The 12,622-nt window shown below is 40.7% G+C and overlaps 1 protein-coding gene and 1 long non-coding RNA gene across 4 annotated transcripts in view; one reads left to right on the forward strand and one right to left on the reverse strand.

Moving 5' to 3' along the window:
• Positions 1–12,255, forward strand: part of LOC122412993 (eEF1A lysine and N-terminal methyltransferase homolog) — a 117,295-nt gene extending 105,040 nt beyond the window's left edge. The window contains exons 1-9 of one of the 3 annotated variants that reach the window (XM_043423047.1): positions 8,181–8,465; positions 8,554–8,768; positions 8,836–8,958; positions 9,737–9,953; positions 10,038–10,256; positions 10,326–10,585; positions 10,710–11,077; positions 11,313–11,539; positions 11,621–12,255. In XM_043423047.1, coding sequence (XP_043278982.1) covers positions 8,677–8,768; positions 8,836–8,958; positions 9,737–9,953; positions 10,038–10,256; positions 10,326–10,585; positions 10,710–11,077; positions 11,313–11,539; positions 11,621–12,163 — 2,049 coding nt within the window. In that variant the 5' untranslated portion in view covers positions 8,181–8,465; positions 8,554–8,676 and the 3' untranslated portion in view covers positions 12,164–12,255. Of the gene's footprint in view, positions 1–8,180; positions 8,466–8,553; positions 8,769–8,834; positions 8,959–9,353; positions 9,559–9,736; positions 9,954–10,037; positions 10,257–10,325; positions 10,586–10,709; positions 11,078–11,312; positions 11,540–11,620 lie in introns of those variants that run through there. The other 2 variants (XM_043423046.1, XM_043423049.1) reach the window with 2 other exon arrangements.
• LOC122412996 (uncharacterized) lies at positions 840–3,660 on the reverse strand. The gene is made up of 3 exons (XR_006261471.1): positions 2,083–3,660; positions 1,824–1,997; positions 840–1,335 (listed from the first exon to the last, which is right to left on the reverse strand). It is a non-coding gene; the product is annotated as an uncharacterized lncRNA (long non-coding RNA).
• Positions 12,256–12,622: the final 367 nt, after the last annotated feature.

Raw genomic sequence — 12,622 nt, forward strand, 5'->3', positions numbered from 1 at the left:
CTAAATTCAATCGAGGAATGAGCCGAAGATGCATACAAATCGATCACTAGCTATGAGGAAAAGCATCTGTCCCCTATCGCGTCTCTTGCGACGTTATCCATAACGGCGGCTTCAACCAAACCCTCGTACATTATGCTAATGGAATTGACACTCGTTCTTGACGAAATTCACTTCGCCTCCTCAAGATCCCATTTCTTTTATGAACTCGTTGCATTCTTGTGTTACCTCAAATCATGAGAATCTAACAGTCAATCGGCAACTCTCATTTTCCGTTCATATATACCGAAGGCCTCTCTTCTTGTTATCGCTCAGAGTCGAAATAGTTCGAAAATCCTTGGAGCTAAATTTTCATCGATCGCAGCGTATCGATACGAAGAAGATTGAAAGTTTATTTTCAAGAGTGCAAAACGAGAAGCGCGGCACATCTATAGACGACGTTGCACGCTTTGTTCCTGCTGTGCAACTTTATTTTTTAATAACACGAATTTCGGACCCTTCTGTCCATTCGGTTGTCCGAATACTGCTGTTTGAATGAACGGGGGGAAAAGGTGTTTTCTCACTCGGTAGAATACTATTCTTTTCCATAAAATTCCCGAATCATCCCCCGTTCGTTGAAACACACGAAGATCTAACGGTGGCGGTATGTTTTTATTTCTCGAATTCTTCCTAATTTCTGATGCCAGCAGCAGGAAAATCTTTAAAGCAGGGCCGAGAGAGGGACGGAGGAATAAAGGCTTTTCGCCACATGGCACGCGCTCGGCACGAACCATCGTTGTCGGCTGACGTCCTACCGCACGATTCCCCCAACCTTGGGCAAACACTAACGGCACAAAGAGGAGTAACACTTCCGGCTTTATTTATCAACTTTACGACTCTACTGTCACACTTTGTTTTTACGAAGTTACGAATCAAGCATTTACCATCATTCACGAATCTCGACACTTTCGGAAACCCTCCGTGGGCTTTTTCACTCAAATTCTGATTATCGTCGAGCAATCTTGATAACTATTCCATCGATTATTTACAGCTAACTTTTCGAAACGTTCAAAAAACTATGAACTCTCAACGCCTCGCGAATTTTCTTCATTATTATAATCGAGCCACTGCCACGACTATTGGTAATTGCATAAAAAGTGTGCAATAATTTTATCCTCACCAGTCTGTATGATTGATGAATCCATGAAATTATTCTGCGAATGAATAACGATCGAAAATGATTTCGATAATTCTTTAGCTCGGTGACTTTTCCGAGGAACGATTTCATTTGAATAGCAGCTGTGCGTGATCCGTGGTTCAAAACCGACATCATTTTCGCAATGGATGAAAGAAGTCGACCTGAAAAACAAAACGATTTTTGAGAAAAATTGTAAAATCGATTGAAAAATTTCATATTATGAGAAATACTTTTATTCAAGGGTTTTTAATCGTGCAGGATTGAAAGAAGGGGCATGAAAAGATCGCGCGCACGTGATTAGCAATTAGCTTGGGGAAGAGTCATTTTTTTTCTTCCTAAGGGGTTTGTGCGGTATGAAAAGGGCGTTGGGCCCGAGGGGCCCCTGTCTAGGTCGCCGGAACACCCCGATTTCCGTTCGTCGGAAACGTCATGTGGTACATTAATTGGACCAGCAAGCAGAATAAAGGAGGATGATGATTCGTTCCCGTTCACCTCTCATCTTGCTCTCGATCGACCCCGTGCTGAGGATACACTCTGCTCAATTTTAGGGCCCCGTTTACGAAACCGTAGGGTCGATCATTGACAAAAAACCATCAATATATGAATCGACGTTGAGGGAAGGAAACGTTCTTCGTAGGTTGGCACGTACCACAAAATTGGAAACTCCAAAACGGAGCTCATTGTTTCCGATTACTCAATTTTTGTCTACTTCTTCGCCATTGTTATTAAAAAAATCGAGTTAAAAACAATGATTTCGTCGTGGGTGCTGATTTGCCCATTTTCGTGCTCCATTCGTTCGGGCTCCTCGACATTCGGCTTTTCTCTGAAACAGAAATCGAATAGACGACTTTTCAACGAATGTAACGAAGCATATTTTTGATCGAGATTCAAGAGGGAGTGAATGTTACTCTCGCCCATCGTCGCAGACTGGAAGTTCTCGTCGAAAGCTGCACGAGGATTTTCGAAGCGAGATCGAAGCCACGTGCATTTTCAGAAGAACGCCAGACGGTAGTCGTGCTTCTTCTGCCGCGATCGAACGATCCAACTTCACGTGAATAGACGTAAATTTCATAGCCGTTATTCACCGACACTCGGATCGATCTCGAACCGGATGAGTGCGTACGACATCAACATTTATCTTCGACTGCGTATGCCCCTTGATGGCAATCCTTTTTTAACAATTTAATAAAACTGAAAAAGATGAATTAAGGTGTTCGTACAATTGGCTCAAAAACTCGGCACGCATAACACTGCTTTTGACTGGCCCTTTTTTCCAATTTCTCGCGAAGATAATAAATTTGCTGATTCAACGAAACTTTTGATGGATTTAAAATTTGGTTGATTCAGACACTCGATTTACTCGCTCCGAAAATATTGCAAATGCCTGTGCAACGTTCGAGTCTATAATTTCACAATAATTTATGATCGCATTTCTCGAAAGAATTCGAAAAAAGAAACGTTTCCTAATCCCCGTCACAAGAATCTGAATACCTGATTTTTTATTGCAAGCATATTCATAAAAAACGCACAATACGATCGAGCCAGGAAGAAAGCGATGCGTGCGCAGTGATCCGTAAGAGCGTTGAGATTCGAGTGAAAAAGTGGATCGTCCCTCGATGGCTTGGCCATCGCGAATCACAGATCCGCGAACTCGCGAGAGACCCACGAGATGTTCCAAGTCCCATGGGTTTGGTCCCGACACACGCAAACGCAGACACGCTTGCACACATCTAAAAACACATTGCGCTATGCGGCTGCCCATGGAGGTTCTGTCTCCGTCTCATTGGCCTGACAAATGAGCCGCCTGTCGGCATCTCGCCCAAATAAGTCCTAGTGGAAACATTCGTCTTTGGTTTCTCTTTTTGTAGTTGCATTGCGTGCTCCCCGCGAGAATGCACGCCCGAGGAGCTTGGATACGTGTATAGTTCCGAGAGGCCCTCTGGCGAGAGGGACTCGGCGTGTAAACTTTCATTCCAAGAGACTCTCTCGCGTAAGATACTCGAGCCTCTTTGTGGAGATACGTCGTTACTCGTTTCGTTACCACGAGGTTCGTCCCCAGGGGCTAAATCCAGTTGTTGATCGATCGGACTACCTCTTTCGCCCCCAATTTCTTTGTGCTCTTTCGCGACCTCAAGCGCTCCGCTGCACCAACCGCAATGCAACTTGACTGCTTTCCCCCTCTCATTCTCGTGACATTAATATTAACCCTGATTTATGTTATTAACGACGTTCCCTTCGACTTTAATGTCCTCCTTAACAAATCCCTTTCTTCTCATTTCTCTTTGCGCTTGACGAAGCCCGTACTGGAATTTCGATAGCTCGAGAGTCATCAACCCCGACAAACTCGGACGAGATTCACCAGAAATCTGTAAAATATGTTAGAAAATAAATATTGAACAGTTCATTTTACAGTAAAAAGTGTTTTTTGAAGAATAAATTCGATTTTTTAATTGAGCTCACTCTCATCCACATGTAAACAGTACAAAATGTATTTCTATTAAAACTGCCTTTACTTTTTTCAATATTTGGCAATCCCAAAGAGAACGTGGACAAACTTGCCTTGACATTTCCTAAATCCAGGAAACTTGGAGTTCAATTTTCTTATCCTTGAAATTCAAACTCAATCGGATTCCATTTATTCTTCGTTCCCGTGACGTAAACGTTCCTACGTCAATTTTTTTCCAGCATATTTCAATAGCGAAGGACTTTCCACTGCGAATGGAAACGTTTCGAAGCATTGAGTGGCCACGAGATAAAGTGCGTTGTCGAAACCGTTGCATAAATCGGGCGCCCGTCGTAATTCCAAATCTAGGTCAAATTGACACGTTCGATTGTCATATTAAGAAGCGTGTGGAGTGAGTAACGGTCGAAATAATGATAAGATTATGATAGGTAATATGTGAACAGGTGTCGAGCACTTTGCACACTATAAATCTATCGGATTTCACGATTTATCGAGTTGGATTTCATTTACCACGAATTAAAGCACACGCACACACACGCGCAGACTCGTGGTGAGTTTACAGACATACAGACATCTTCGCGTACATCGACGAGGCTTCGGTTGGTAATTGCGAAGATATAATTTTCCGACGAAATAAAAGGATCGTTGGAGAAAGTGGTTAAAGTTCTTTTGCGACAAGAGTCGTCGACTGACAAATTGAAATTGGTGCCGAAGACAGGTGCGCGCGTGTGTGTCTTTGAGCAATAATTATTCACGCAACTACTTTTGTTGATCGCTCGTTAATCTCATTCGATTGACAAAAAGGACTCTAGAAGCGGCCACACTTAATCGCAACGAATAAGAAAGCGATGGTTGAGCAGCAGAGTCGTCGATGGAGAATCCCGGCGGTTAGAGCAGCCTCGAATCCCAAGCGGCGTTAATGAAAAAGCCTCGACAACCGTAGAGCGTCCCAATCCGGGTATACAACGACGAAAACAAAGCTCTCGGAATCCTGGCACCGATGAATCAGCCGATGAGGGATTAAAATGGCGTCGATGTACGCACACGCGTCAGCTGAAAATGAAGCAGAAGCCAAGATTAACGAAAAATAGTAATAAAAGAGGGAGGAGGCGGAGGGATGGGAGATGGAATGAAAAGTGAGTTCCAACGGTGCGTGACCCCCTCGATGCGGTGTAGGGTCAAGTACCGGAAGTGAATCGAGGGGTTGATTTGGAGCGAGCGAGCGAGCGAGCGAGAAAAAAAAGGGAAGAAGAGCGTAAGTGAAGGAAAAGAGGCACCGATGGATGCGCTAAAAAAATTAACCCCGGCGGATTATTCGGGTGGACGCGATATGCAACGGGGCCAATCCCCTATTCGACCACGTTCAAGGGGCCAACGACCATCCCTCAACGTGCCAACGGCGTCCGGCGAGTCCGCATACACCGCATATTATTATATATACAGATACACGTCGAATGCAATACTAAACTACATCGATGTACCTACAACAGACGCCATATGTCGTGCAGGTGAAGATACCTCGCGCTATATATGCGCGAGACCGTGTCGAGGAAGAGCTAGCACGACGGGAGTATTAGCGGACGAGCCTCCCCCAATATACATACGCGCCGCGCTTTCGGACGGATTTCATTGCGTTCGCGTGCCACGCACGAGCCCTTAACCCCACCACGATTTTGTGCATCGGTTTTATCGTACGTGTGCTTATGCTCTTTCCCTATTTTCGTAGCACTGTTTTCCTTTTTTTCTTCATTGTAGAGCTGGCAAAGTACTTGGAACGGGTCACTTCAGTTGCACACGTGATTCTCGCACTCACGTTGCATTTGACTGGATTCGTTCCGATTGAAAGTTCGACATTTTCGTTCGATCACTGTTAAAGCGTCGGCTTGCTTTCGTCCACTTTTTATTTATTTTTCAGAAAAAAGTGAGTGTGTTTTTGCGACTCATTTGTCGGGGGGGAAAAGCACTCTTTGATCGAAAAGTCAAGTTAACGTTTTAGGCACTGCACAGATTTTATAAAATTCGTCGTTTTACAGTTCTTACGAACAGCACAACGGATTCTCTGTTGTGTTCTCGTGGCTCGGTTCTCACTAATTCTTGAACGGTTTTATTCTATTTTGACAATTTATAGGCTAACTTTTCGTCTATTGAGTCATCCATTTTTTCGAGGTTATATTCACGAGCTTGCACCAAAGATTTTTTATACATTGTAAACGGAAAAATGAGGAGCGAACGGTAGAAGGTAAACGAGGAAAGAAACAGAGAAAGAGAAAGGGAGAGAAAGAGAGAGAGAGATGGAAGTGATATACAGGTGGGAGCGGAAAAGGCCACCTGCGCGGCATGCGGCCACTGTACACTCTTCTTCGCTTCCGTGGCGCTGCTACACGATCCAACACACGCACGCGCTCATCCTCGCACGAGCGCCCGCATCACCCTCTTTTTTTTTCTTATTCTTCATACTTTTTATTCCATTTTTTCAAATATTTCTTCTTTTTCATCTTCTCTTTTCCGATTCCTCGTTTCCCGCTTATCCTCGCTCTTCTCTCTTCGCTTATTCGCCTTCCCGCTTCCTCTACTTCTCCTTGCTTCTTCTACCCCTTTTGACTTTCCTTCCGCGTTATTTGTGCCTCTTTCCATTGCTCGTATTCACTGTCTTTTTTGCTCTTTTCCGCATCTCCCGTTCTGTTCCCTCCACTGGCCCTTTCCCCCACCGTTTTGTCTGTTTTGTTCTTCTTTCATAGATTTACTGTTTATTTTTCTTTCACTCGTTTCCTTCCTTTCCCATCGCTCGCTTATTTTTCTCTCCTTTCAATCTCATTCTCCATCTTTCGGCCTCGTCGTGTTCCCTCTTTGTATTCGTTCGCTTTCACGCTCCCCTCTCCTCCTTTCTTTCTTATTGCCTCTGCTTTTTGTCCGAACTCTCTTTCACTCTCGCTCTCGATTGTAATATCGAATCTCGTTCGTCCGCATCCTCCATCGATTTAGCATCGTTCCAATTACGTTTAATAAATGCTGCTATAATTATTCTGAATTAAGATCTTTCCGGATATTACGTCAGTATTTATTTCACATGATTTTTCAATTAATCACTTTTTCACTCGCGTGTCCCCAAATTCTTAATTGAACAGGCCTTTTTCCATTGAAATAATCAAGTTTATATACCGCCGATCGTAAAGTCGACAAATTCACATTTCGTATTAAAATTATTCATATCACAATTGTGTGTGCGTGAAGCCCAAAAACTGTGCGAATTATTTCACAATTTCGAAGGACGCGTCATAACCTCAAAAATCACTGGGCGAATGCGGCGCTCGAATATCGAGCGATCATATTTTGAACAGGAACACATAAACAAAACTTTATTCTGCCATCAATAATAACAATAATAATGATAAAACTATTAAGTGGGATACGATAATAATGAGCAGTTAATCAGCCAAATATAGTCCACTTTTGGGTTGCGACGACATGCGAACGGGAAATTCAGACAGCTCGGATAAAACTCGGTAAATGCACGAGTGTTTTTAATCACGAGCATAAATATTCGTGACTTGGACCCATTCGTGGCGTGTGCGACTCGCTCGATCACCCGGACACTTGAAACTCGAGTTCTTCTCGAATCGGTTTAAAAAGAGAAAAAAAAAGAAGCAGCGAGGGACGACGAGAGGCACGCGGTACAGAAAGGAAGAAAGAAAAGACAGCGAAAGAAAGAGAGAGAACGCGATGTGAAGAATTAATGGCGAACGAAGGACAAGAGATGCGACTTTTACAGATCCAGTTCGGATAAATTAATTCGATCGGGCACGTATATTGATCGCAATCGTACGAGTGCGCGTTCCTGCAATTTAAGACTCACAAGTGTAAAAAAAATCAAGAAAAATAAACTGTTTAAAAATTTTGAGCAATATTTGTAAGTTTTCTACAATCCCGTCGGCATTCGAATTAATTCTACAGCGATACATAAAATTATCATATCAATTTGAGAAAAATTATTTTGATCGTTGAAATTTCAATATCGTCGAATATGACGCGACTATAAACGCCCTGTCAACTAATTGCAATATCTTCAATATGCCTCTTTGTTTTCATGGTCATCACTGACTACGGTTTCATATACCGAGACGCGGATAAGTGTAAACGTCACTGAAAGCTTCCGAATCAAATTTTTTCACTGTTCGATATATTTATCATATTAAAATTTCCGTCAAACATCTGTCGGATTGTATAGAAGCAAAAATTTCCAAGAAATAAAAGCCAATATTACTTTCAGCGATATGAAAAAAGCTCGCAAACTCTCACACGTAGAATAAGACAAAATAAAAGATTCTAAATTCTATCAATTAAACATTTTTCTTTACTTTACCAATATAATACCTTTTGCTATGTTTACGCACGGCTTCTTTCATGTTTCTAATTATATTCACCCCGAAATTTTATTAGTTTCATTAAACGTCATTACCATATTGAAATCAATCAACTATATACTTGATTTCGTAATCAATTTTATTCATTCCAGATGAATACACAAAATAGTTTCAATGTATTTCCTCGTTTTAAAAATTCTGTCGAAACGTAAAGCCGACGTAAACAAAATTCGAGAATGGAAGCATTTTTTTTTTCGAGAAAGCAGTGTCATCTTACGACGATTTCGGTAAGCGCGCGGACTGCACAAATGATTGATGAAATCGTTTATTTTAATTTTGATTTAAAAAAATGTCAGTTATTGAAATTATGTCGTCGGCGACCAGTTGATGATTATCGAATTTGAATGAATTTAGGCAAAAAAAGCTGAAGCTCAAAAAACACGCTTTCAATTTTTATTGTGAATCGGTAAGACAGTTCTCTGTTTTTTCGTTTATTTATCAATGCATGGTTGCGTCAACACTTTATTGATCTCTGCTTTATCATTTTTTTCTAGTTTTCTTGTCGTATTTGCAGCCGGCAGCCGGTCAATCGTATCTATATATATACTTTTGTTGATCATACTTTGAGGTTATGTCAACTGTCAACGTATAATACCTTAATACACGAGTTTATAAATATGAATTTGCTACCCAAGACTCACGAAGAATTCAGCAAAGCTGAATATTGGAACGAATTCTTCAAGAAGAGAGGAAAAAAAGCATTTGAATGGTGAGAATCCAAAAACGATTATTCGTCTTGCCAATGAGTTGTTTATTTTGTGCACGTTCGATTCAAGGTACGGCGAATATCCGGAATTATGTGGGCAGCTGTTGAAGTACATTAAACCTAAAGACGATGTTTTGGTCGTGGGATGCGGAAACTCTACACTCAGCATGGATTTATACGACGTTGGTTACAGGTATGTGAAGCCTTCATAACAATAATAAGTGAACAAGTTTTACTCGAATGTAAAATTAACAAATGCTACTCCTTACCCTTCATTCCTGGAACAATGATACTCCTGTCGTTGTTTCGAAAATTCTTTGTTACTCATGATTTGTTACTATTCATGATTTTTTACTATTTAGAGATATCGACTGGATCAAGGCACATAGTTTTTAAAAAACAAAATAGTTAAAAATGCATTGTACATAGGAAACAAATTTTTGAGAAACACTTTCAAGGCTGAAAAAAAGTCAAGCCTTGAGATAAAATTAATTCTATTTGCTGACACTGAATTGTCATATTTCTGTATTCAGAAACAATTATCATTCTGCAATATTTAATAATAAACATGCAATAATCCTTTGCCAGGGAGTTTCATATAGTCGAATAGAAAGTACGTGAAAGATTTCAAAGGAATCTAGGAAGATTCGTTCAGGAAAATTGACCCTCAGCATCTCGTAAAGAGCATCTTGGGATGTGTGCGTGGGATTGTTGGAGATACGGAAATAATAGGGTGGCTTTGGGGAATTTCAGGAAGTATGCGTGGAACTGTCAAACATGCAGAAATAATAAGGTGGGTTCAGAGGGGAAAAATTTTCCAAGGACGAAACTTCCTGTTACCTTGTGGTACTGACTTGGGCAATCATTAACACCAACGTTTTGGTTTTGGTTTATATGTAAACGTCGAACTATGAACTGCAATAAAAATTTGCATATTACAATGATTAAAGATAATAATTTGGTGTGTTTAGGAAAGTTACGAGCATAGATATATCGAAAATCGTAATAAAGCAGATGAATGAAAAGAATAAGGAGCAAAGACCTGATTTAACATACGAATGTATGGACGCGACTGAAATGACGTACCAGAGTGAGAAATTCAGCGTGGTCCTTGACAAGGGAACTTTTGATGCGCTTATGCCAGATTCTGACGTTGAAACCCTGGATCGTATCGATAAATATTTGAATGTAAGTTTTCCCTCGTTTCTCTCAACCGTTAAGCATTTCTCCTGCTTCCCTCATCTATGAGACTTAATTGAGAATCTTTTTCAGGAAATTTCGAGGGTTCTCAAAAGAGGCGGTCGTTACGTGTGCATAACTCTACTTCAAGAACACATTTTACGAAAACTCGTCGCATATTTCCCCTCTCACGAATTTATGCTTCGAGTTTCTCGATGCTATGAAGCCGAAGCCAAAACACGGGAGGACGAAGGCTCTGCGTTTCCAGTTTTCGTTGTCATTGCAACGAAATTTCCTGGATTGCCACGTCCGGTAAGATTAAATGAGACATTCAGTGAAAGTTGAAAAAAAATGAATCAAGTCGTTTCGTTACCTTCACAGGTTCTCGAGCTGGCTTTGACGGACGATAAAACAGTCAGGGTCACAGATCCCGATGATATTATAAATGGGATTTTGGGGGCACAACAATCCGCTCTCGTCTGCAACACTTTAAACAAAAGAAGCGTTTCTGACCTCGGAGAAGTTTCATTGGATTTATGTCGACCTGGTGACGATCAACCTCGATTCACGATACACATTCTAGACAGACGAGACATTAAAGTAGCTAAAAGTTACGCTGCGTTTATCGTCCCTCAAGGAAGGTGAACATTATCTTCGAATCGTTCATATGAGAGCTCAAATGTCAAAACAAAAGCCGATTTTGATAAATGGAGCTGATCGAAACGGGAAGAGAAGTTTCTTTCATCGACAAAACCTATGTTTCAGGGACACTGATTGGATCTTTGGCAGTTCCGAAGGTAGACAAGAACTGCTACAAAACGTGTCGAAAGACCGTTTGGCCGTGGTAATTTTAAGACGAGAGCACAGTTTCGAGAGCATGGAAAAAGTAAAGCAAGAACTCGGGCCGAGTATCAAAAACTTTGCACCATCAGGATTGGCCGCTAATTACGTTATCGACTTTTTGTCACTCGGTGCGGACGTTGGCCATCGCGAAATTCGATGCAAGGGGGAAAGCAAGTTAAGCGGTCCTTACGTCGTCGAAGATGTTCTTGGAGACGAGGGACCCAATCTTCGACGACTCATTTTTTTGAACAATCAATTTATCGTCCAAAGCGAAGCTAGATTAAAATTGGGTGCGAATTTTCACTCTATTTTTCTTCTATTTTGAGCATAACGCGTTTGCGTACGGAGCATATGTTTCTGGACTACAAGCACGGAATTTTACTATTTTCCCCAAAAAAAAGTGCATGAAAGACGAAATATTTTAAATCTTATATTCAAATTTTTGCAAGAAACAGCCTTCTAATGATCTTCACTGAAAATAATGCACATTTTTCTCATTGATAATTACGAGTCCTTGCTTTTCAGTAAAAAATCGGCACCGTGATAAAAAACATGGTTCTTCAAGTTCCCAGTCTTGGGTTCACGGTCGAAGAAAATTTACAGTCGATCACGGTTTCCTGGCTTGCGAGCATCATCCTTACATGTGCGTTGGTGCGACTGCAGCGATAAATGTAGACGCAACTAGTGAAATTCTCGTGGTGGGATTAGGAGGCGGGAGTCTTTGCACTTTTTTACATCAGTGTTTCCCGAAGGTAATGATTGAATGGTGTTTTTCAAGAATTCTTTTCGATGCAAGAAAGAAAAAATTAATCCGTTTGAAAACGTTGAAACAGGTCAAAATCACGGCTGTCGACATAGACGAAGAAGTTTTGCGTATAGCGACAAGTTGGTTCGATCTGAAGCTCGACGAAAGAATGAAAGTGGAAATAACGGACGGGATAGAATTTGTAACGAAAGCGTCGAAGGAAGGGAAAAAATTCGATGCGATTTTATTGGACGTTGACAGCAAGGACACGACGATGGGAATGAGTTGCCCGCCAAAAAGTTTTTTGGAAACTCAATTTCTCCAAGCATCGTCGAATTGTTTGAACGAAAACGGTTATTTCGTTTTGAATTTAGTGTGCAGAGACAAGAGTTTGAGGCCTAGTATAGTGAACGATCTAGAAACTTCATTCGGCTCGATAATGACATTCAAATTAGAAAATCACTTGAACGAAATCTTCGTTTGTTCGAGAATACAGCGAAAAGCAGTTGATTTTAAAAGCCTGATGGTTCGAGCGCTTGAAACTTTGAATAACCAATCAAAAACTAAAAAACTTTCGTCTCATGAATTAATTGATGTTTCGAGTCTCCTCGAAACACTCAACGTTCGATAATGCTTACAAAATATGAAAATTTTACAAACTATTCAGTTTTCATATCAATTTTGTATCGAAACTGACGGAAATATAAATCACTCTTTCTAATACTATTCTTCCCAAAATAATTCTTTATACTTTCTTCTTTTCAATAGCTGAAATAGATTTGGAGAAAAACATGACTTTTATTTTTTTTTGCGAACGTATTTCGTTGCTATATTATAGAGGTCGACGCTATTTGGCAACACTTTTATTTCTTCCATCACCGTCACAGTCACAAACACTCGCAACACGATCGCCTTCACATTGAATTCTAAGCTTTAATGCGCATGAATAATGTATGCATGTAAATATAATTATATTATAAACAGTGAATAATGATCGAAGCGAAAACGGTGGTACAAATAATGCATTCTCTTTTTCTCTCCCACTTTTTTTGTATCTACATATTTAATATTTCGTAAATATACAAATGAA

Source organism: Venturia canescens, chromosome 7, assembly GCF_019457755.1.
Source record: "Venturia canescens isolate UGA chromosome 7, ASM1945775v1, whole genome shotgun sequence".
NCBI classification, from domain to species: Eukaryota; Metazoa; Arthropoda; class Insecta; order Hymenoptera; family Ichneumonidae; genus Venturia; species Venturia canescens.